This window comes from Mya arenaria, chromosome 17 (genome assembly GCF_026914265.1).
Source record: "Mya arenaria isolate MELC-2E11 chromosome 17, ASM2691426v1".
In the NCBI taxonomy this organism is placed as follows: domain Eukaryota; kingdom Metazoa; phylum Mollusca; class Bivalvia; order Myida; family Myidae; genus Mya; species Mya arenaria.
Genome location: NC_069138.1, coordinates 23,085,488 through 23,111,970, shown reverse-complemented (window position 1 = coordinate 23,111,970; position 26,483 = coordinate 23,085,488). Strand labels below are relative to the sequence as shown.

Genomic DNA, 26,483 nt, shown 5'->3' with positions numbered 1-26,483 from the left:
AATTTGCATATTACCAACCAAGTTAACATACATACTATGAACGTACTTCCGTCTTTAACGGAATGTTATACTATGAACGCACATCCGCCGCCTACAGCAGACCGTTACATTAACCCGCCGCCTACAGCGGAGCGTTACAGAAGATAGAGAATTTATTTAGTTGTCTGTGACCTATGCATCAGAGCCTTTTTATCAGTACGGTGTAGTTTTTTACAAAGAACCAAAACATTGTCAAAAAGCCACGTTTTTAGTGTTTTTCTGCATTTGTTCGAGGAAAATGAAAAGGTTTGCAACAAACAACTTAACACTAAGTATTTTGAAATTGATAAGTTAATAGTTATGGATGAAGTCATTGCAAGATTTGGTAAAATCGATGTTGTAATGCATTTTCGCGACCAACAGAAAAAGCATGTTCATTGAAACTTAAATCCTGCAATGTGTTATTCCATTTCAGTTGTGCGATTTGTGAAGAAACTGAAGCGAAATATCGATGTCCTGCTTGTGAAGTAGAGACATGTTGCCTACAATGTGTACGAGAACACAAGTCTGCTTCAGGGTGCACAGGTGTTCGGGAGAAGGCCGCTTATGTTCCTCTGTCAGACTTCAGAGACATTCATTTATTAAGTGGTAAAATAAGCGCATTTATAAAAACTGTAATACAACTGCAATGGTATCTTTATGCACCAGTCAATTGTAACAATGGTCCACCGAGGTCAAGGGAATAGCGGGGATAATAAATTCAATGATTAATGACAGTCTTCCTGAAATTTTAAAATTTCTGCCTGTCTGCCGGACAGGTTGGAAGTTTTAGCCTGACAGAAAATATATTTGCCAAAACATGACACCAAAGCCGAAACATATAATAAGTGCTTACAATTTTGATTGTGCCTTGTTGCCAACCAAGAACAAATCAAAACAGTTGTAATAAAATGCTGCTATAGATGCATCCTATTTACTAGTTTATCTCAAACCATAAACATCATGATTCCATATCGGAAATGCCAGACTTTTGTTGATGATTTGTGGTGTCAAATATCAATGTTGGATCTACTAACTACTGCATAAGCAAATAATCAGTGAAAAGACTAAAGTTTTTGCATACATTTCACCTTTAGATACCGTTTCACTAATTAGTTGTCTCAAAATATGTCAGTTGTTCAGAGCTGTTGGACCTGTACAAAATTTGCCAGACATGTCTGATCCACCAGCACATTTCGGTACTGTAATGATAATGTGCCTTAAGGATTTTTTTTAACATTTACTTGATTCAGACCTTCATTTGATCCCATTTGCCAAGAGACTGTGAAGAACAAAAGTCGTCAATAAACAGCTACATGTATGTTTGCTATTTATATGGACTTGCAGAAAAAAGTGGGACAATTTTCAAAAGCATGGATTTCTATAGATGTACAATTCCACTTAGTTTATTGAGTTTCAATACAGAGTACATTGAATTTTAAATAAAGTTTAAACATTGATTACTTACTAATTCTCTAATTCTTTTTCATATTCAATTTACAGATTACAGATTTCTGGAAGATGGTGGGCGAAAAACTAACAATGCTGCCAGAGATCAGTTGAAAAGATCAAGTGTTCCAAACTTTGTAAGCGGTTATCATTCAGTATATTATTTTCCTTTTAAATTGTTGCATATTCTTATTCTTTGTTATTCTTAAATGTAAATTTATGATTTAATACTGTTGATCTTTTATTTTCAAAAATTAGCTTCAAGGGAACAATAAAAGGATTCAATCAATGGCAACATTTATGACATATAAAGAATTGAAATCTGGTGAAAATTGTTTGAGGAAGAAATTCGTTTCCATACAATAAATGAATTATATTTCAGCTCAGAACTATAGAAACACAAGCCAAGCACAGAGGAGTAAGACTTCGTTTGATGCCGTATCCCATGACAAAGAGAAAGACGAACAGCACATATTACCAGTACAAGTATGATATATGAGATTGTGAGCTAAATACATATGCAGGGCATTATTTCTGTCAATTGATGCCTTCCTAAGGCATTTAAAATATTGTAATCTCAAAAGCATTCAGTTTGACAGTTATGAGTTACAAGAAAAGATTGGTACAAAACTTATGTTACAACCTTGTTTCAGAAGTAATAAAAAATAAACTGTTCAGCATACCAAAAATAATGCTGTGGTTTCAGTCACCCAATCAACCCTATTTTGAAGTTTCAACTCAATTTTTGTTTGAAAAAATTGGTTTAAAATATATATTGAAATTGCTTGGACGAAAATAATAAATAAAAACGCATAATTTTTCCAAATTTAATCTTTTCCATTTGAATTTTTCATAATTTCAGATCAAAAACATTACATTGGCATGTTGAATGGGAGTTCCCAGAAATAAACTACACAACAACTGACAGAAGGTAAGCTTTAAGGTGTCACAACAATGGTGCAACATGTCATTTCATCGATTTTCACAAAAAGGTAGAATTGGTATGGCATTACCAAGGAAAAGTAGGGAAAGTAAAGTAGGTTCTGCATGAAAGCCCGAGGCACTTAAGGAAAACAGATTACATGCCTAAATGCTGTGTGCTATACATGTACCTAATTTTACAGGATTCTATAAATATCTAATATGTTATTCCATTTAAACTTATATCACCTGGGGTGGAGGCACCTTTAAATTACCCCCCCCCCCCCCCACAGAAGCAAGTTTACCCTTTTGGGGTCCAAATAAGTGAAAACGAGCTGTCACAGTATGTGTCGAATGCCCCCGATTGTGACATTGACCTATGAACAAGGTCAGTACATGAAAAGTTGATCTTGCCTTTACATGTCAAATACATATGGCAAGTTATTTTAAATTGCCTCTAAACATAAAAAAATACCACCCATAGTTGACAACCCACACTGTTATGTCCTTATATATGCAGCATTCCATTGTGAATAAACACCCAAGTGTGACCTTGACCTTTGAGATAGGGACACGGGTCTGTCATGCGACACTTCGTGTTGGTATGTGGAACACATGTGGCAAGTTATTTTAAAATCTGTCCATACAAGGGAAAGTTACAGCCCGGACACGACAACTTATACTCTATGTCCTTATATGCAGCACTCTGTTGTGAATAAACACCTAAGTGTGACCCTGACCTTAGAGGTAGGGACACAGGTCTTGCACGCGACACATCATCTTGGTATGTGGAACACATGTGGCAAGTTATTTTAAAATCTGTCCATACAAGGGAAAGTTACAGCCCGGACACGACAACCTATACTCTATGTCCTTATATGCAGCACTCCATTGTGAATAAACACTAAGTGTGACCTTGACCTTAGAGGTAGGGACACGGGTCGTTCACCCGACACGTTGTTTTGGTATGTGGAACACATGTGGCAAGTTATTTTAAAATCTGTCTATACATGGGAAAGTTACAGCCCGGACACGACAACCTATACTCTATGTCCTAAATGCAGCACTCCATTGTGAATAAAGACTAAGTGTGACCTTGACCTTTGAGGTAGGGGCACGGGTCTTGCACGCGACACGTCGTCTTGGTATGTGGAACACATGTGGCAAGTGTCGTCTTGGTATGTGGAACACATGTGGCAAGTTATTTTAAAATCTGTCCATACAAGGGAAAGTTACAGCCTGGACACGAGTTATTGAGCCGGACGGACGGACGGAAGGACGGACGGTGCGATTTTAATATGCCCACCTTCAGGGGCATAAAAAGCCACCCATTCATATACTAAGAAATTAATTGCCTTCCCCTGGTGTGTTATTTGTTGTTTTACTGGAATAGCCCTAAAGATAATTTTTTGCCAAAACACAGGTGCCAAAATGCAGACTACAGACATGCACTGTAGAGTAACATTTAGTAGGATTGAGAACATGGTTCTTATTATATACATGTATCTAACTTTGCTTCATACCAGAAACAGCCCTCTCTGATCATTTCTAGCCAAGCACAAATGTGACCTACCAGAGCAGCTGTAGAGGGACACAAATTACTTTTGTATGCGATGTATGTTCACTGGCTCTGTTATGTGACTTAATGTACCTACCTTTGCAGAGTTCCAGAAATAACCCCGCTTAGAGAGGTTCTAGCCAAGCACACTGGCGATAATGCTGACCCTATAGAGAAACACAGACTACAGGCATATATTGACGGCGGAGAAGATGGGTTCAGGGTTTTTATGAAACAAACAGGAACAAAGCCAGGACAGGATAGGTGGGTTAATTGTGGATATTTTAAATTATAATCGAAAATTGTCTTAAATTAAACATTTATTATTGAGGTTTCGATAATCAAGCGCATTGGATAATTTCAGAATAGATTATCGCTTATATTATCTTAGTGGATGAATAATATTTTTTTTTTAGAAAATATGGTAGAACAATAGAAGAAATTAGTTTATATCCTCAGTCTTATCATTAAATCATTACTTCAAAATTGCAAGATAACATCTTAAGAATTTCCTTTTTTTGTGTTTGTACTCTTGTGTTCATGTATTACCTTTAAACATTGTTTGTGTATTATTCCATGTTTAATAGACATCTTTATCAAAACCAATGTTTATCTTCTTCACAGATTTTACAGCCTAGATTTGGACCAGACACTTAGTGAGAACCTGAAGGATAAAGAAATAGTGGAATACCCCACCCTAGTTGTTGTACAGAGAAAAAACTGGGACGACTATTCACTGGGTAGGTTAACCTTCATGCACATTTGAATATTCTTCAAAGTAATTTTGACACTAGGAATGAACCTAAATGTTGTGCTATCACAAAGGGAATGGCAGGGGTGCCATGGTTAAGCTGATCATTAGCTGTCAGTTCCACAAGTTTGATTCAGGTCGTTTCTCAAATATGGAGGACTCTCACATAGCATATATCTCACTACACCATGCTTACACAGCTTGTCCCAGGAACATATGTTAACGCCTATTAGTTTCATTCATGTCTTACTTGAATATGATTACTAGAAAACAACTAAGAATAGAATTACCTTTAATGCGGTACACTTGTTCTTCTCGAGGACACGTTATTTACCATATTTTACTTGGAAGGCAAACATTTCTTGGTGAATATGGTATGACCAATTAAAGGAAATCTTACATGAAATCATTTGTTTTTTCCACTGGCAAAGGAATGGTAGTGGGGCCTTTTGATAGGACAAAAATAATGTAGTTTTGGCACAAAGGGGAATAATTCTGACATGATTCATATAATGTTTAATTTTTTTTAAACCTTTTAATCAACAAATGTATGGACCTATTTATGAATGGCACTATATTGCTGAAAATGCTAAATATCAATTCTCCTCAAAACAAGAATAAAGAAGAAAAAAAAGAGATTTTGCCTGATCAGAACATTTTATACTTTTTTAGGAGGGGATTGGTGTTGTATTTCGGCCCAAAAAGGGTGAGAAAAACATTGAAGGACTTGTTGCTAAAAGGGAAACGTGCACAGTGTATCATGCTGTGGCAAATATGACATATGATTTAAACAGTAACGGTTTGGAAATTGTGTTTAATTGAAGGAATTTTAGGTTTTGTGAAGTTTGTACATAATTAAAATCAATGATTACATTATCATACAATAAGTGTTCTTAACAAAACACAAAAGATTAAGTACATTGTATTATGTAAATGAAAAAGTTATTCATGCACACAAAAGGGCTACTGTAAAACCAAGAAGTGGCATGGTGCAACCATGTTCTAAAACTACAGATATAACATAAGACATTAATGCTTTTCGTATTTTAGTTACAGATGATAGTTCACCCGAGGTACAACAAGAAGACCCAGTAAAAGAGGAATCTACATCATCAGTCCAGCAAGTTCACCAACAGAATGATACCATTGTTACCTAGATTACTTCCACTCTCATTCACCACCAATGAGTTTGAGACTGAAAACTGCATATTTTACTTCTATTGTAAAATTGCTATATAAAAAGCAATGATGACCCAGTAATACCTACTGTATCTGTATGAGAATAAGTTGCTCTGCATTTACTTCTGAACATTATTATATTAAAGATAAATTAAAAATAGAAAATTTCACTTTTTAGCTCACCTGTCACTTTGTGACAAGGTGAGCTTCTGTGATCGCCTTTTGTCCGGCTTCCGGCGTGCGTCGTCCGTCAACAATTTACTTAAAAGACATCTCCTCCTTAACCGCTGGGCCAATATTAATAAAACTTCATAGGGATGTTCCTTGGGTGGTCTTCTATCAAAGTTGTTCAAAGAATTCAATTCCATGCAGAACTCTGGTTGCCATGGCAAAAATCTTCTTCTCTCAAACCACAAGGCTTAGGCCGTTGATATATGGTAGGTAGGATCACCAAATGGTCCTCTACCAAGATTGTTCAAATTATGGCCCTTGGGTCAAAATTGGCCCAGCCCCGTGGGGTCATGGGTTTTCTCTATATGTTTATAGTGAAAACTTAAAAAATCTTCTCCTCTGAACTTACTTGGCCTAGAGCTTAGATATTTGGCATGGTTCATCGTCTAGTGGACCTCTACAAAGTTTGTTCAAATTATGGCCCTGGGGTCAAAATTGGCCCTGCCCCGGGGGGTCATGGGTTTTCTCTATATGTTTATAGTGAAAACCTTAAAAAATCTCCTCCTCTGAACTTACTTGGCCTAGAGCTTAGATATTTGGCATGATTCATCGTCTAGTGGACCTCTACAAAGTTTGTTTAAATTATGGCCCTTGGGTCAAAATTGGCCCCGCCCCGGGGGGTCATGGGTTTTCTCTATATGTTTATAGTGAAAACTTAAAAAGTCTTCTTCTCTGAACTTACTTGGCCTAGAGCTTAGATATTTGGCATGATTCATTGTCTAGTGGACCTCTACAAAGTTTGTTCAAATTATAGCCCTGGGGTCAAAATTGGCCCTGCCCCTGGGGGGTCATGGGTTTTCTCTGTATGTTTATAGTTAAAACTTCAAAAATCTTCTCCTCTGAACTTACTTGGACTAGAGCTTATTTATTTGGCATGATTCATCGTCTAGTGGACCTTTACAAAGATTGTTCAAATTATGGCCTTGGGGTCAAAATTGGCCCCGCCCCGGGGGGTCATGGGTTTTCTCTATATGTTTATAGTGAAAACTTCAAAAATCTTCTCCTTTGAACTTACTTGGACTAGAGCTTAGATATTTGGCATGATTCATCGTCTAGTGGACCTCTACAAAGATTGTTCAAATTATGGCCTTGGGGTCAAAATTGGCCCGCCCCTGGGGGTCATGGGTTTTCTCTAAATGTTTATAGTGAAAACTTCAAAAATCTTCTCCTTTGAACTTACTTGGACTAGAGCTTAGATATTTGGCATGATTCATCGTCTAGTGGACCTCTACAAAGTTTGTTCAAATTATGGCCTTGGGGTCAAAATTGAACCTGCCCCGGGGGGTCATGGGTATACTTGATATGTTTATAGTTAAAACTTCAAAAATCTTCTCCTCTTAACTTACTTGGACTAGAGCTTAGATATTTGGCATGATTCATCGTCTAGTGGACCTCTACAAAGATTGTTCAAATTATGGCCCTGGGGTCAAAATTGGCCCCGCCCCTGGGGGGTCATGGGTTTTCTCTATATGTTTATAGTAAAAAAAATCAAAAATCTCCTCTGAACTTATGTTGCTTAGAGCTTAGATATTTGGCATGATTCATCGTCTAGTGGACCTTTACAAAGATTGTTCAAATTATGGCCTTGGGATCAAAATTGGCCCCGCCCCTGGGGGGTTAGGGTTTTCTCTATATGTTTGTAGTTAAAACTTCAAAAATCTTCTCCTCTGAACTTACTTGGACTAGAGCTTAGATATATGGCATGATTCATCGTCTAGTGGACCTCTACAAAGATTGTTCAAATTATGGCCTTGGGGTCAAAATTGGCCCCGCCCCTTTGGGGGGTCATGAGTTTTCTCTATATGTTTATAGTGAAAACTTCAAAAATCATCTCCTCTGAACTTACTTGGACTAGAGCTTAGATTTTTGGCATGATTCATCGTCTAGTGGACCTCTACAAAGATTGTTCAAATTATGGCCTTGGGGTCAAAATTGGCCCCGCCCCGGGGGGTCATGGGTATACTTGATATGTTTATAGTTAAAACTTCAAAAATATTCTCCTCTTAACTTACTTGGACTAGAGCTTAGATATTTGGCATGATTCATCGTCTAGTGAACCTCTACAAAGATTGTTCAAATTATGGCCCTGGGGTCAAAATTGGCCCCGCCCCTGGGGGGTCATGGGTTTTCTCTATATGTTTAAAGTAAAAAAAATCAAAAATCTCCTCTGAACTTACGTTGCTTAGAGCTTAGATATTTGGCATGATTCATCGTCTAGTGGACCTCTACAAAGATTGTTCAAATTATGGCCTTGGGGTCAAAATTGGCCCCGCCCCCTTGGGGGGTCATGAGTTTTCTCTATATGTTTATAGTGAAAACTTCAAAAATCATCTCCTCTGAACTTACGTGGCTTAGAGCTTAGATATTTTGCATGATTCATCGTCTAGTGGACCTCTACAAAGTTTGTTCAAATTATGGCCCTGGGGTCAAAATTGGCCACACCCCGGGGCTGATGGGTTTTCTCTATATGTGTTATAGTGAAAACTTAAAAAATCTTCTCCGAACTCACAAAGACAAGTAACGTCTTAATTTAAACTGGATAACATATTTAGTACACATACCAATTTTCAATATGGGCCACATACAACAATTAATAACAAATATACATATATAGATACACACGTAAAATCAAGTAGTGACAAGAGCTTAGATATTTGGCATGATATATCATCTAGTTGACTTGTACCAATATTGTTCAATCTTTGGCCCTGGGGTCAAAAAATGGCCCCACCCGGGCGGTCATGGGTTTCCTTATATATGTATATGATGAAAACTTAAAAAAATCTTCTTCTCCGAAACCAAAAGGCGAAGGCCTTAGATATTTGGTATGAAGCATCGTTTATCGGACCACTATTAAGATTGTTCAAACTTTAGCCTTGGGTCAAAATTGGCCACGCCCTGTGTTTATAGGCTTAGGTTTTCAATATTTGTATATAATGGAAGAATGTGCAATATATGACAGGTGAGCGATTCAGGGCCATTTGGCCCTCTTGTTTTAGTCTGAGATTTAAATTGACTTAAAGACAAGTGAATTTTGGTTGTGGATTATTTGCGTAATTCAATAGCGGCATTGCCATTTCTACATTTAAAGCAGTAGTTTGTCACCAACCATAATTTATAGACAGTGAGGAATTTCTCATTCACAAAAGGAAAAAAATGTGGAAAAATATAATTTAGAATCTGTTATTTATATTTTGCAGCATAACTGTTGATCCTGACCTGAAAGCATTGAAATTATTAATGTACAAACTGATTATAAATGAGTCCTCATGAAACCCCAATGATAATGTGTTTCCTAATTCTTAAAGTACTGTTGGATGATTCTTAAGCATTTGATATACTTGTGCAAACTTTTCATACATTGAGTTATGTGTTAGTAATGACAAGTGCGTCTGTAGTTCCATTATAATTATGTTAATGCTGATATTAGAGGTTGCAAAACATTACTTGTATGTGTATATGTATGTGTGTGCTACTTTTTGTGCACTGTGTCATCCTGGTATGTGTATATTGTAGTACACTTAAAATGGCATGCAGGATAGCACACGGAAAATAATGTACGCAATATCAGCAAGCCTACAAGTACAAGTTTAAATGCACTTTCATAAACAAGTTTTAAACTCCACTGCAACATCTACATCTACATGTATGTGCACTTTGTGTTTCCCAGCATCTCTGTTTTCGTTATTGACTGATTATATTTGATTATATTATGATTAAAAGAATTTACCGAAATAATCTTCTTCACATCTGGCTGATTTTGCCTGCCCCCCCCCCCCCCCCCCCCCCCCTGATTTCCACTTAGATTTCTGTAATCTACATTGCATGGTAAACATCGGTTAAACCAACTTTTAAGAATGGGCACCACCAGGAGTAGAGCCAGTGACTAACTTTGATTCTACACTGGGAACCTCACTTGGCTTGACATTCCAATGATTGACAGATTGAGTGCTCTTGATTCAGTGGATGGACTGGTGGAGCATGACCATACTTAATTGTTTAATTCATATCTTTATATACCATGTCTTATTTCAATAATTGTGCAAAGCCACTGGCTCAAGTCGCACTGATGCTTTTATTTTGTTTCTGGATATAATCTTCCCTGGTTTTCAATATAATACATTACGGTGTACTAGACTCAGATTGGACTGCTGAAGGATCATGGTCAGAAAAATCTGGCATGTATCAAGTCTGTGACATCATCTTTCAAAAGCACAATGATTCCTTTTTGTGATGATGGATCGGGTGAAAGATCCAGGTTCTAGGCTGCAATATAACTTTATATTATTTTCTATTATAACTTCTCACAAACACTCATTACACTTACCGGTCAATGAACAGCTAAGGACATGGTCAAATCCATTTTGATCCATTAATAAACGCAAGAAAAACCAGTCATGTATTGAATAAAATTCTTATTCGTGAGAGCATGTAAATTTATATTGATTATTATACTGTTAAGTTAAAAAGGTTCGAAAAATCATATGGTCAATGTCCAAGATCACAATGTCTAACTTCATGTGGTCAGTGAATAAGATTACATGGTCTAAGATCACATGTACAGTGTCTCAGATCATAATGTCTTACATCACATAGTCAATGTTTAAGATTACGTGGTATAAGATGATAACATGGTCAATGTTTTTAATCAAAAAGTCAATGTATCAGATCACAATATCCAAGATTACATGGTCATTGCCTAACCACATGGTCAATGTCTAAAGAGACATGGTCAATGTCTCAAGATCACAATGTCCAAGATTACATGGCCATTGCCTAACATCAGATGGTCAATAGCTAGAGACATGGTCAATGTCTCAGATCACAATGTCCAAGATTACATGGCCATTGCCTAACATCAGATGGTCAATGTTTATAGAGACATGGTCAGTGTCTCAGATCACAATGTCCAAGATTACCAGGCCATAGCCTAACATCAGATGGTCAATGTCTCAAGAGACATGGTCAATGTCTCAGATCACAATGTCCAAGATAACATGGTCATTGCCTAACACAGGGATGATAACAGAGCCAAGTTGCCAATCCTGAAAATGTCTGTGCGGGTTCAGGGGGCCGCTTAAGGCCCCCGATGGGTCCAGGGCAAAGCCCTGGTTGGGGGCCAAGGGGGCGAACCCCCCCCCCCCCCCCCGAAGCTTTCAGTATTTCAGGGTTTCTCATACCCTTTTTTGCCTTAGAATAGTGTTCAAGGAGTACACCTTTCGGTTTGGTAGATATAATTATGTTCAACAGGAGACATCCGCAATCAGAACAATTATCAGGAATCTTAGCAGTGAAGTTAAACACCTAACATCACATGGTCAATGTCTAAGGGGACATGGTCAATGTCTCAGATCACAATGTCTAATATCACATGGTCAATGTCTAAGATTACATGGTCTAAGATTGATTGGTCATTGTATCAGATCACATGGTCAATGTCTCAGATCACATTGTCTAAGATCACATGATCTGTGTCTAAGATTACATGGTCCAAGATCACCTAGCCAGTTTCTCAGATCACATGGCCAATGTCTCAGATCACAAGTTCAATGTCTCAGATCACATGGCCAATGTCTCAGATCACAAGTTTAATGTCTCAGATCACATGGCCAATGTCTCAGATCACAAGTTCAATGTCTCAGATCACAAGTTCAATGTCTCAGATCACATGGTCAGTGTCTCAGATCACATGGCCAATGTCTCAGATCACATGGTCAATGTCTCAGATCACATGGCCAATGTGTCAGATCACATGGCCAATGTCTCAGATCACAAGGTCAATGTGTCAGATCACAAGGTCAATGTGTCAGATCACATGGCCAATGTGTCAGATCACATGGCCAATGTCTCAGATCACATGGCCAATGTCTCAGATCACAAGTTCAATGTCTCAGATCACAAAAACTCATGATTAAGGTAAAAAAACAAGGTAAAGGATAAAAAGATCTGTTTTTTATTCAAGAGCCAAAATGAAATATAAGGTGGAATATTCCAAGGTCAAGAATCATAAGATCATCTGATCAGTGCATACAAGTTCAAAGGTATACAGATGCAAGTTTACAAGTTTTCATCCATTTTCCAACATCATTTTTTCAGTGAGAGTTGGAAGAGAGTTGCTATAGATTTTCTACAGATGTAGAGTGAATTGTTGAGGTCTGTACAATGAATACATTGTATGTGCCATCTTTCAAGGAAGTATACTTATCATAGGCCAATTTCCCAATATCAAGTCCTCTGTAACAGCTGATCAAATCCTGCTTTTAAGGCTTTTAAAATGCATTGCAGCTTTTAAACAAATCTGCTTCATTAAATTGGCATAAGAGATGTGTCGCTTAGCAAAATTGTGTATAGGGTTTTCCCCATTATATAATTAATATTTTGCGAAAACATCGCCCATATTGGACTCTTCAAGATTCAAGAAAAGCATGTATTAGTTTTTTGACATTTTATTATATACATCATTTACATCATCAAGACTAATGACAATTTTGGATACATGCTACATTGGCTCATCCTGAACTGTACTTGCTATCATTTCAGTGCAGAACACACCAGAATTGTATTGTGGTTTGACAGTGTTAATATTAGGTCAATGTGACTGTCACTACAATGTGACAAACAAAACAGGTCCAGGTTTCTTAAAAATTCTTTAATACTACCGGTAATCTGAATTCTCTATTTAAACCCTGTGCATAAAGTTGATAGAAGAGAACTAGATACATTTGTATTTTTATTTTTTTAATATGTTAACAAAATTATTTGCCTTAAATTTCCTTATAAGGTCATTCACTCAAGTATTTTCAAGAAAATGGGGCAACTGGTTTAATTCATAAAGCATCTATGTGAACATTTTCAACTTAGGGCTATTCCAGTAAAACATATAATCCTCGGGGGGAAGGCAATTATTTTAATAGTATATAGGTGTGTGTCTTTTTTGCTAATTTGGATCCCAAAAGGGTAAAATTGCTTCTGTAGGGGGATGGCATAATTTAAAAGTGCCTTCCCCCTGGGGGTTATATGTTTAAATGGAATAGCCTTTAGTGAATTATGTTTTTTATCTAGGTTGTATTTAAAGAAACTTACTATGTTTTTACCCAAATTATGACACTTAGCAAGAAAATGACCCAAATAATAATGGCATATGAATAAATTTGATGTATCATGGAGGATATTTATATTTATTGTAAAAATAATGATATCTTATTGATCATGGCAAAACAGGCAAAAAACAATGTGTTAAAATGATTATGTAATAATAAAACATTAAGATTATATAACATTAAGATTATATACATATTACTCTAAAAGAATTTATTTTCCATGCCTTTATAGCTGTGTTTTTTTAGTAAAATGAAACCCAATTGTTAATAGAGCAACAATGTAACACATTAAACTTTAATGCTAATCATAAAACCAGAATCACAACAATTATAGATTACGGTATTTCATTATGTTATTTCAATTTCTAACGAGCATTAAATACACAAAGTTACCGGAATAATGTATCTGTGGTACAAATAACAGCACATTTAAAATCTGTACATAGTATAGAAGTCTTCCTTAGTCCAAAAAAATACATCGGCTCCGAGTCAAAGTAGGCAAGTTTATAGATTTTTCAAAGATAGAATTATTTTATCTGATGCATTTAAATAACTCGATATAGATTATTGGTATTTAAGGACCAACAGCAAAATTTCAGAAAAACTGCTATAAAAACCTGGTCAAAATTTAAGACAATTAGTTATGTAGCATTAATGGGCGACATACTGATACCAGTGACATCATCATTCATATAATCCTAGCCATGCTGATACTGCCACAGTTAAGTCATTTCATTAAAATCCATCAAATGAAAAAAAACAAACAATGTCATCGAGTATCAAAGGAAATAAGGCGTAGTTGTTCTACTTGGTATGACCCGCTCATTATCTGGAACTGCTTTGAATAATTTCGCCTCCCGTACATCTGGGTCCTTGAATTCAATGACCGCAGCTACGTTGCCACATCTGTAGCAGTAGTTCGGTGCTGACCATATCGTGACAAGTTTCTCATCAAACATGTATTTAAAACCTAAAACAGGAGACAATAAATTCATTAAGGTACATGTACATCATGTACAAATCAGCTTTTCTTGAAGATTGATTATTTTTTGTGTGTTTATACTGGATGAAAGCACAAAAAGTAAGAATCAATCATATCTACATTTTTTTCTTTTCATTATTTTATTTTTTTCTGGTTAATTTGATTTTGGTGGTAATAATTTTCGTGCTTATTTTCATGAAAATTATTGAGATTTTATATAGTGTTTTACATATGCATGACCAAGATTTCTCCGGTGAAACTCCACCTACAGAGGTCTCAAAAGGTGGACAGGTTCAGGCAAAATGAACACGAATTTATCATACAGAAAATTAAATCCGAATGTTAGTACCTGTCCAGTATATTTCAATGAACCATTGGCACTAATGTTAAATTTTTATGCCTGGTGACTTCATACAAATTTGGTAACATCTGATAGGGAATTGCTTGCTGGTCACTTTTATTTGTAAAATAAATGACTGAAATAATATTTATGATAACGTTATGACAGTTTGTACTTCTGTTTTTTTATTTCAACTAAAATTGAAAGTGAAATGAGCAATTTCCCAATCTTATAAGGTCATAGCAGCTTGTTTGCAATCTTTTTATTAAACAATAATATTCACATGTTCATCCCCTACACCTTACACCCTTTCAAATGATGACTAATTATGGGGTCAGCAGGCATCAAAATCACATAAAATGATGCAAACAAAGCAGAATAAAATATTATGTAAATTTAAACATTTTGAAAACAAGAACAACCACTTTCTGATCCAATCAAGGAGCACAACTCTTCAGATATTTCAGCAAGAGTTATGAGGTATGTGTTTTACTGTATTAATGCTTTTCAATTTATGAATGACCCATACAGGTACTCGCTCCTGCTTTTGGACAAAAAATTAGTTTTACTGGTAATGCATTTGGAAACACTTATGTTATCATTAATGCAGATATATACAGTAAAAAAAAAAGTATTTGGTATAATGTAATTGTGGGTGCGAACCCATGCCGTTCAAGTCAAGAAAATATTAGAATATAGGCAACCAGGATTTATACAAAAGTGATGGATATTTGCCAACTCCTCAGGCAACACCATCCAGTTTTTTTCATATAAAAAACAGGCACGCTTAAAACACTGAACAGTTTACATATCTTATTACTTTGGTACTCAGGTAAGGGGTTTTCAGCTATTAAATGACTGTATTTCAACTTTGGATAGATATGAAATTTATAACAAACCTTCATGGACCAACTGGTGAGCTCTGCATATCAACTTGAGACCATTTATATGGACAAACTGAAAATGAAACATATTTATCTCTTTATTTTGATTCTATATAAGGAACAATTCACACTTCACATCTTTGATGTTATATTATTATAATTTAATTATATACATGTATCATCCCAATTGATGGAAACATTTCAGACCATAATGAAAAAATATAAGACACAATTATGTAAGACAACAATCCTTTTTTACAAACATTTTCTTTTATAACCATTGGACAATCTTCAATTATTCTTTTCAAGCAAACAACACATTTCCTGATTCTAACCTCATTTGTAACTTTGGCCCCAAACAGCCAACCTGCTCCTCTGGGGCTCATGGCCCAAGTGTCAACCTCCTCTGGGTCTGACCACACCAAATGTAGGAAGGGTTAAGGATAATACAAATGGAAGTAATGCACAAGTAGTGGATCTGTATTTCAGACACAAGACTGTCAACCCAGGGTCACAGGTTTAATCGCCAGCTTCTACACCAAAAATACCAACCATCTTCAAGTAGGAATGTTTAACAAGGTCCCCATTTGTCAATACCAGGGTACCTTTAAGCCTGAGGGTTTCATTATGTCTGTGCACTTTGCCTCACAAACGAACAGTACTGTGACATGCACTGGGGCCAATGGATAAACCAGTGGCACTAACATAAGCATTTGAAGTAATTCATGCCCTGGCTTCTTACCAAAATGACCAAAGTAATTGAAGTTTGCTTATTTGCCAGAGTGCATGCTAGTTTCCGCCAAGTAACACTAGTCTTCTCGCTACACAATACAATAGTCCTAAATAGTAACATATTTAGTCTGACATTGTAATAATTGCTTGAGATTCAAGTTGTTAAAATTGTTCAATAAGAAATACATAATTTAATACACCATAGGCATTTACTTCCAAAATAAGGTAATTCCAATAAACAATATCATTATGCAATAATTTAAGCATGAATTCAAGAATCCAACCGACATAAACTCATTATGCCAAACAAAGGATATCACAAAATGCTCCCTTATGTGGGATTTCCTGAGCTCTCTCGATGGTCCGGATCTGATCAATGGTCTTCAGGTCGGGGGATAAACCACCATGTACACATAGGATACACTCGTCTATGATCTATAGAAAAGAAAATTAATCAGGTATAATTAAAGTCAGTTAGAATTAATCTTTAACACATGAGCTCTCTTAATGGTCAAAATCTGAAGTATCATCCTTTGTTCAAAAGGCAAGGCACATGTACACATAACATTCACTCATTTATTTTCAGTAGAAGGAAAATTAAATCTTATCCAGTACTACATGAAGAACAAACAGAAACTATATAAATAAATCATTTTATAGCTGGGCTTTTCAAGTGATTAAAATAAGCACAAGAACGCAAGCCCTGCACTTGCAAATGCTTTCCGGGCTTACTTAAAACTGGATTTTATATAGTGGGGCTTGTTGCAAATTTTCTATGCCAATCACTACGGCAAGAATTCATGCTTGTTCATCCAAAAGTATAATTTTGATGCCTGTATTCAGTTTAGAGGTCTGGATATAATCCGCCATGTACACATAAGATACACTTGTGTATGATCAGTGGAAGATACACAATATTTACCTATTTTCAACAAGGGTTCAATTTTGGCCCTAATCTTGCAAAAAGCAAGTACATTTGTACCCAATACAGAATTGTCCAACTTGCAACACAGTGGTTTTTCATATATATACAAATTTTTATTTTTTCAATTTACGAGGACATGCCCTGTCAGACTAGCATACAGTCAGCCACTAAATGTAGCCTGAACCACCGGACAAGTAGAATCTGTATCAGGCTAGTAAAAATGGTTAGTCAGTAGCCCAAACAGGCACTATACTACACGTTGTTTTTGAATTATAAAACACAAGATATTTAACTCAAGACTCTAAACTTACTGCAGCGACAGTGAGAAGATCGAACACCTTACAACACGACCTCCATGCGTTGGCATTTCCGTATTTGGTCTGGCACTCATCTGAGATAGAATATAACAATTTCTAGATCATGCTGATTTCAAAATGGTAGATTTTCTTTTAAATATTTCAATTTCCAAGAATAGAAATAAGAAGAGCTTCAGTAAGCAAAGGTTATGAAGGTCACTCATAAAAACACGCTGAGAAGCTTACATCAATTCTTGTCTGTATTTATAGTCGAACAAGGCACATAACTTGATAATTATTTAAGCTAGAGTTATGGGCCTTGTTATACATGTGTACTGTATCTGGCAGCAATTGCACCAAGATTCATTTGAATATCTTGAAAAAAAAAGTTATGACCAAGGTTTTGCACAACGCCAAATGCTGCTGCTGCCGCCAACAACACCAAGGTTACAAATTTATTATAACTTTTTTTCTTCGAATAACTAGACAAGCTAATATATTTTAAATCTAATATATTTTAAATTCAGACCCTGGATCAACTTTTCTGATGATTTCAGAAAGAGCCAAATTTATGATTTGCATTTAATCATGTACATGAAATACATTTACTCTATACAATGCAGTACATTTTTGTAAGTTAAAGTAGATTTTTTCTCTGAATTGCTTTTTTTTTTATTCTTCTTTTCCTTATTCCGAAAATAAAAACCCTGTTATGAAATAAACATGTACAAAAAGAAGACTTACCATAAAACCCATAGATCTGTGTGATCTGTCTGCTTTCATGGTTCCCTCTCAACAGGACAATCTTGTCTGGCCACCTGTGTACAAAGAATATGTGAAAATCTAAAAGAAATCATTTAAAATTATATTCAATGACCAGTTTGAAAAAGTGTATTTTACACTTAGTTTCCTTCTGATAAATAACAGGTTGAGAATAACCTTGAAACCCTTCTCCATACTTTATGATATAACTGTTTTACCATTAACTTCCCCTACCAGACAGTATCAAAAATGCACCAATTTAATAATCGGCAAACATCATTGCCCTAGATTAACATTTACACTGTGTAACCCTATGTTAGTGTTAATTTAACAATAGCCAAAAATGCCCCTGTCGATTTAAATTCAAGCAGGCCACTAAAATCTGCAAAAATCTGAATTTTGGCTATTCTCAAAAATTTACTTCGAAAAAAGTCCAATATTTGTCACCACATTTTATAACCCATACAAAACAGTCTGGACAGATAAAAAACATACCTGAGACTACAATTACCCATGTATATAATGACCATATCACACTATCAATTCATTCAACCAATAAATACATAATCATCATAATGTAATGTCAAAAGAAAATGTGCTCGTGTCAATAAACCTACACAAAAGATCCCTTAGACCCTATTTGCCGAATGCTGACAATGATCATGTTTATGGTGTTCATTTCTCACATTAAAAAAGTATTGAAATGGTAAAAAAGAGAGCACCACACAGCGAATTCTCTGCACATCTTATTTCAGTCACAAAAAGGGGCATTACTCAATAATTATTTCAGCAAGAGTTATTGGCTTTGCTATACGTGTATATTGTATAAGTTTTTATAAAATGATGACACCAAGTTCAACTGACCAAGGGCAGTTATTTAATGCACCAGTCAATTGTAACCACGCCCCCTCCCAGGTCCGGGGAATAGCGGGGACTTAAGACTTTCAGTCCAGCCAACCCCGGTTAAAATCCCCACCCTGTGGGAACGAACAGATGGTAAAATCCCCGCCTAATGCCCCCGCACCCCAGGGACAAAACCACCGCATTCACCCGGCACTGCAGGGCCACATGAAAGCTAAAAACACAGCCCGTTACAATTGACTGGTGCATAAAGACACTATGTTCAAGGCTTCGAAAAATAAAAGAGGAGTTAATAATGGCTGTAAATGGTAGTTCATACTTTGCCTTGAGTGTGAGGAGGAGTGTGAATGTTTCCAAACTGTAGTAGCCCCTGTCCACAAAGTCACCCTGAAATACAACATTCATTTTTGACACAGTCATAGGTGCAGTATCAGTCAAAAATGGTTAACAATTTTTTTGGATATAATCATATATTATACGGAGTGGTTGATTTTAGAATAAGCCATGAAATGGTAATATGCTTTCCGGGCTACCTAAAATTTAAGTAGTCATATAGCAGGTCTTGATTAAAATCTTTGATGCTAAGCACAAGTGTATCAAATAGGGTTTGTTCATCCAAGAGTCTTATATTGATAACTTGTCTGTAAACATAATATTTACCTTTGGAAAAAGAAAAATGTACTAAAAGCTGCACTTTCACAGATTGGCAGTTTTGACATTATAAAAAAAGATCTCAGAACCAGCTTATTTTAGCATCAATGCCTTTAATGCAGTCATTTAAGATAACTTACATTACAACAATCTGAATTGTTTGGAAAACTGCCGAAATTTTGTTTTTCTTATAGCGTTAGTAACTTTTTAACCATATTTTAAAAATATAAATTTTCTAACAAATATATGAAAAACTGTGATCTATTTTGTCAGCAGTCTTATTTCACTGGTTTCACACATTTACGGTACGCAAAAATGGCTCATTCCAAGACAAAACAAGAGCTATCGCACAGAGACAGCGCGCTCAACTATTCCGCCGCTTTTCAGTGTAAGGATTAAAAAGTTTTGGCGAAATATGGATCACTGTAAACTTAGAATAGATTTCAATGCAATACATGATGTATTTGCTGTGATATTATCATAAATGTGGTTACATGCAAAATTTAAACCAGAATTTCTAAGTCCAATAATAAAGGGCCATTATTTGCAAAATACAGTTATCTAACTTGGATATTCAAGTAGGTTGGGCGGTTGAGTACCATTGCATAAAGTTTCAATGCAATACATGAAGTAGTTGCTGAGATATTAACCTATGTGCGCTAACATGCAAAACTTTAACCATAATTTCTAAGTCGCATAATAAAGGGGCAAAAATTATATAATATGCAAGAGTTCCTGATTAATCAAGAAGGTTGAATGGTTGGGAGCCTGTGTATGAAGTTTCAATGCAATTTATGATGTATTTGAATTTCAATGTCGAATAATAAAGGGCCATAATTTGAATTAAATGCAAACTAGAGATATCTTACTTGGTTATTTAAGTAGATTGGATGGTTGAGTACCATTATATAAAGTCTCAATGCAATAGATCAAGTAGTTGCTGAGAAATTAACCTGTGTGTGCTTACATGCAAAACCTTAACCAGAATTTCTACGTCAAATAATAAAGGCCCATAATTTGCATTATATTCCAAAAAGTGTTATCTAACTTCATTAAATAAGTAGGTTAGATAGTTGGGAATACATATCTAATGTTTCAATGAAATACATGATGTATTTGCCGAGATATTGACTTAAATGTGGTTATATGCAAAACCATGACCAGAATTTTTAAGTCGAATAATAAAGGGCATTTTTTTGCATTAAATGCAAACTAGAGTTACCTAACTTGGTTAATTAAGTAGGTTGGATGGTTGAGTACCATTGTCTAAAGTCTTAATGCAATAGATCAAGTAGTTGCTGAGAAATTAACCTATGTGTGCTTACATAGAAAACCTTTTTCAGAATTTCTAAGTCAACTAATAAAGGCCCATTATTTGCATTAAATGCAAACTAGAGTTATCTAACTTCATTAATTTAGTAGGTTAGATAGTTTGGAAAATACAACGGAGGTCTAATTTCATAATAAAACATCTAATAGTAACAGGCATTACTGCCATTTCTAAAAGGGTTTGTTTTTCTTCTGACATGACAGCATATAATTCAATAATTGCTGATCAATTGCACTTAAATAAAATTAACATGTTATGTACATAAGTGGAACAAGATCTTTCTTTCATAACATCCTTAAAACAGTTGAACCTATCCATTTAATGACACAAGTTATTCTATACAGAAAAAGCATACCATGAAAATGTAGTTTGTGTCCGGCATCTGTCCACCAGTTCTGAACAGCTCCATTAAGTCATAGAACTGAAAATAAAACAACATTTATTGTGACAATAACCATATATAAATTTACGAAAAATCAAAACTTAGATAAATGTACCTGCTAGTAAAATCAAGATATATGTACCTAGAACTGACGATATTTACAATTAAAGATTGAGAAAATAAACTGGTATTATAGATGCCTTGTATATATGTTAAAATGTTACACATTGTTTACATTCATATACATATTGATTTTTTTTTGCAAAATGTATCTGAAATTCTTAACAATAGAAACTTTCATTTCATTTTTTTCTTAAGAGTACTGTTCCATGTAGTGAACAAGCATACATTGATAAATTTAATCATGGTTACATGTCAATGTCAGTGCATCATTGGCCATAAGGTAATATTCTTTAATATATCTGTACCATATTGGATTGTTTTCTTTGTTTTCGTTTACGTTTACTATTTTTTAGCATAACCATACAGCAAAGCTGTCATTAAATTGTGGTAAATATATTCCAATATATAATCTGTGCAATCAGTGGCATGTGGATAAGTATTCTACAATATACGGCATTACCCCTGCTAGTTATTGCACAGTAAGCCAAAATATGCTACTAAACAGTTACTACATCCACTTTACATGTGATACTGAACGTAAATATAACTCACGCTATGTGCTTGTAATAAGTTTTTAACTTTTAACTAACCTGTAAGTGGGTGCAGTAACTATTACAAAGTCATATCATTTATGAACAATATCCTTCATCCTGTAATAAATATTGATTTACAATCATGAGAACTAACCTGTCCATGTATATCCCCACATACTGTGACCGGAGTGTTGACAGGCTGAACATTAGACTCTTCCAATAACAACTCACATACCATGTCACACAGCCACTGAAAATGAAGGGTCAGAAATGAAGACAAGCATTCACAATGCATTTTCTGTGTATTATCCATATGATATGCAGATAAATCTTCTAGTTTAAAGTAGAATTTCTTTCCAATTTTACGATCAAACAGGAAATTTAGAAAACCTGACCACATTAAAACAGATGTCATAAGGATTATCATAATCATTTTATTTCATTTTCCCCTGAGTTTTATCTCAGGAGTACCTTTTAATTTCACATGTCATAGATGTTTTGACAGAAAACTCCGATTAAATATTGAAATAGACAGAATGAGCTACAATTCTGTTTTATAGCTTGTTAAGTAAAATGCAGCTTTTCATGGATTAGTAACATTTTTGTTTAAATCAAGATTTTATCCTGACTTGTTAGTTGTAGCATATATCTTTTAATTCCTAGCTTTACCTGATTTCCCAGTTCTGTGGGAACCATGACGTCATTCAATCACAACATACAACAGTCACCTCAGTTTTAGCTATGACATAGGCAAGAATGGTAAGCTCAATTGGTAGAGCAACATGTTTAATATTCCAGCCCATAACAGGATCAAGCTCCACAACAGCAGGTATGATTCTAGTAAGCGATTTCCGCGATTTCTGGCGTAAAAATCGCTCAAATCGCATCCAAACCACATAAATGTGAGATATTCTCGCGCTTGATCGCAGTTTGTGTATTGTGTGCCTTTTCCCTTTTGTTGTTTTACAAAATAAAGCATCGTAGTCGCAGATAGTTTCTTGTTTATATTTATTGAATTACTCACTAATTGCCTCCCCTACCTTTAATGCATTTGTATCTTTTCGAATGTTTTGATCGATATCATCCACGCACTAGTCTATTTTTCAATCGTTTTTGCGACCAGGAATAATTTTGTTTATGGGGGTTACCACTGCATTTTGAATACCTGGTTCAGATGATAACAACAAAGGAAAGCCTTCATCTCCCAAAAAAAGTCAATGCACCCTGCAGCAAAAATGGCTAAATATCCTATTTTTTGCTCAAGTATAATGAGCATGAATGTTCATGCTATCTGAACTGTTAACAAGTGTTTCCTTCTAGTCAAACAAGTGTATATATTATATCTATATATTGTAAATTTGTAAATATATTGATATTCATATAACAAATCACTGTTATGCATTGTTTTATCACTGCGTTTTCCATGCATTCCATCAAAATCTCACTGAAATTACAATTCTCTCACCAATTTTGGACAAATGGGAGCAATTCTCTCATTGAAAATCTGACATAGATTTACCCGTGCAACAGGCACACTTTTCTTCCAGGTTTACTTGGTATGATACCGTATCTGGTCATGTTGTTACCAAAACTTTACATACCTGGACAATCTTGGATGACTTATAACCATTTAAAACCATCATAACTGGTTGTCAGTAGATTATAAAGCAATTAAATACCAAGACAAGGTGCTTGAATCGGACCATAGTGCATAACTTTCATATATTCTACGAAAAAATGGTTACAAATTAACAGAATGGTAACAAAAAAATAAATAGAAAAAAAACAAAGAATAAAAAGTTTGAATTTTGTCCACTTTTAAGGGAATGATGGCGGGGCCCTTCGATAGGGAAAAAACAGGATGGTTTTGGCAAAAAAGGGAATAATACAAACATGATTCATATAATGTTCACATTGTTTTCAAACAACTTTTTCAACAAACCTATGGTAATACTAATGGAATGGCATCATATTGCTACTATTGCTTTATGCGCCGAGGTCAATGCTGCTAAATAAAATCAAATTGAAAGGGGATTTCTTTATGTCAGCAGGAAAAATTATAAAAAAAATTCAGGAGGTGAACGGGGCCGAATTTCAGTCCCAAAAAGGACTGAAAAAAAACACCCCATGAATACACCATTAATTTCCCACTGAAACAAAAGGTAAGAGCACCGCTGTCGAAATTGGGGCGATAATGTTGTCTGCCACTGTATGTGGGTGTGCCCTTTAGGAGTATGTCACTGACTGACTGTGACAGCACAACCTTTTTGTCTCAGGACAGTATTTCAATTTAATAATAATACATCGGACAGGATTTAAATTTAATAATAATACATCATCTGTGCTGTTGATAGTCCTTATCACAGACAAAGGGACACATATTGTGTTATATTACATAACAAAGTCATTGGCGGCAACTATTTAATTGAATTTTAAGTTTTAAACTAAGGAAATCAAGAGGACTCCCAGTTCATGTTTATCGGTTTATTTTTGCAATTTTAAGGATCTTTTTTAAATGTTCATTTTAAGTTATATTCAAGAATTTACATATATGTTAAATTCATCTGCATACACTTGAAACCCATGTTTGCTTTTGCACCAGTCAATTGAAACCATGGCTCCCCAGGTCCGGAGAATAGCGGGGACTTTTGACTCTCGGTCCAGCCAAGCCCGGGTAAAATCCCCGCCAAATGTCCCTGCACCCCAGGGACCCTAAGTAAGGATCATACCCTGCTATTTTTGGAGCAAAGAGAAAACCACCGCATTCACGCGGCACCCTGGGCCCCAGGCTGGGGGCAATTGACTGGTTCATTAAATTTGAACAGGCTAAAATTACTGACATGACTTAAATACAGTGCCACTCATTCAGGACAAAAAAAATCAATTACTGCAATTTTCTATCATCCTTTTCTTAAATTATATTTTCATCATCGACTTTTGTCCATACATGTGATAATTTCTTGGGTCGATTCCGGGACACCCATCGTAATGTCAACGCACACTAGGGGGGTCCGGGGGCATGCCCCCCCGGAATTTTTTTTAAATGGGGAACGTCTGTGGTGCATTCTATAGCATATCTGGGGCTATTTTAGTCGTTTTTAACGTCGGGAAAATGTACCTATTTTGACTGCCAAGACGTATTTTTTACTTGACATGGTTGTTTTTTTTTCTGCATTTTCTTGAAAAAAATAAAACCACCAGATATTTTCCCAGGCTTTAAATGAAGTGCTAACCAGGAGGATATGCAGTCTACTTTCGGTTTCATCAAAACAGGAAATAAACAACTATACGGGCACCTGTTTTCCCGCGCTTTTGAGAACATGCGTTACAAAATATTTATTTTTTCATCACATTTAAAACGTTTGCAATTTATGACACACAATATTTTTCAGACGATAAAGAAGATTTTCCAGTCGATGAGCTTTTTTCCGTTTGGAGATGCATATAATTTTGATAGAGACGTGTCAACAATCGGCTGTATAAAGCGATCACGTGACTTACCATGGTCACGTGATTAAAGCACTCTATATAACCACCTGTAAACCCCATATCGTCAGTTTTATTTCGGCGTAAAAATACACACGATAGTTCGGAAAAAAGGTCAAAACACTAAAATTCCTTATGGACGCATAAGTTGTTAAAAGTATAACGACGTATCGACTTTGAAATTTGAAAGGAATATGGGATGTTTTCCGTGTTTTAATTTTGTTTTTTTTACTCATTTTGTCACTTTCTTTGAACTTACCTTCATGCTCGTTTGTTGGTAAAATGTGTGAAAAATATCAATTCATCAATTAAAAGCTATCATTCATAAGACCAAACAAATCCATATGAAAACAATGAATTTGTATACAAGAACCCTTCCCCACTCGTTAAGCACAACAATAGGCCGATAGATCAATTATCGGGTGATTGACGATGACCTCGACGACACACGTACCAATTAACGGATTAGTGTCAACATGTCCTGTGTTTTACGACCAGTGTCCCGGACAGGCAAAATAGCTGACTTACATTGGTAAAATTAAGATAATCGATTCCGATTCCGAGATTTATTTTTTTTTTTTCGTTTTTTTTTTATGACTTTCCGGGACAAACATGCACCCTCCGTGACTCCGTGACAGAGATACGATTTCCGGGACAATCCCGGACGTCCGGGACGTTATCACATGTATGACTTTTGTCACAGACCAAAAAAATAACTTGCAGTAAAACTTCCCCCACCCACCTGATCCGCCTTATTTTCGTCGGAATGAATGGTAACTGAAACATCGAATATTAAAGAGGGGTTGCTGGACTTTGATCAATTTATTATGAAATATTATACCTTAAGGTCATTTTCAGGTAAGTACTTGCATTCCTTTGCGATTTCTATCCATTTATCTACGTCTTTTGACATTTTGATTTCTCTTTCCTTGTTTTGCTCTTCAGCAGCGATTGCTCTCTGAATTTTCATTGGATAAAATAAAATATTA

At 35.5% G+C, this 26,483-nt stretch overlaps 2 protein-coding genes across 2 annotated transcripts; one reads left to right on the top strand and one right to left on the bottom strand.

The window, feature by feature from the left end:
• Positions 1-192: 192 nt before the first annotated feature.
• On the top strand, positions 193-7,023 carry LOC128223038 (box C/D snoRNA protein 1-like). Its single transcript, XM_052932278.1, has 8 exons — positions 193-285; positions 455-627; positions 1,522-1,604; positions 1,850-1,953; positions 2,330-2,398; positions 4,052-4,210; positions 4,571-4,686; positions 5,748-7,023. The coding sequence occupies exons 1-8, from the start codon at positions 278-280 to the stop codon at positions 5,852-5,854; spliced, it is 819 nt and encodes a 272-aa protein (XP_052788238.1). The 5' UTR covers positions 193-277; the 3' UTR covers positions 5,855-7,023.
• Positions 7,024-12,537: 5,514 nt separating this feature from the next.
• On the bottom strand, positions 12,538-26,444 carry LOC128224574 (serine/threonine-protein phosphatase 6 catalytic subunit). Its single transcript, XM_052934473.1, has 10 exons — positions 26,336-26,444; positions 22,163-22,258; positions 21,326-21,391; positions 19,309-19,376; positions 18,111-18,184; positions 17,382-17,461; positions 16,463-16,580; positions 15,749-15,840; positions 15,429-15,486; positions 12,538-14,177 (listed from the first exon to the last, which is right to left on the bottom strand). The coding sequence occupies exons 1-10, from the start codon at positions 26,405-26,407 to the stop codon at positions 13,987-13,989; spliced, it is 915 nt and encodes a 304-aa protein (XP_052790433.1). The 5' UTR covers positions 26,408-26,444; the 3' UTR covers positions 12,538-13,986.
• Between the last annotated feature and the right edge of the window lie 39 nt (positions 26,445-26,483).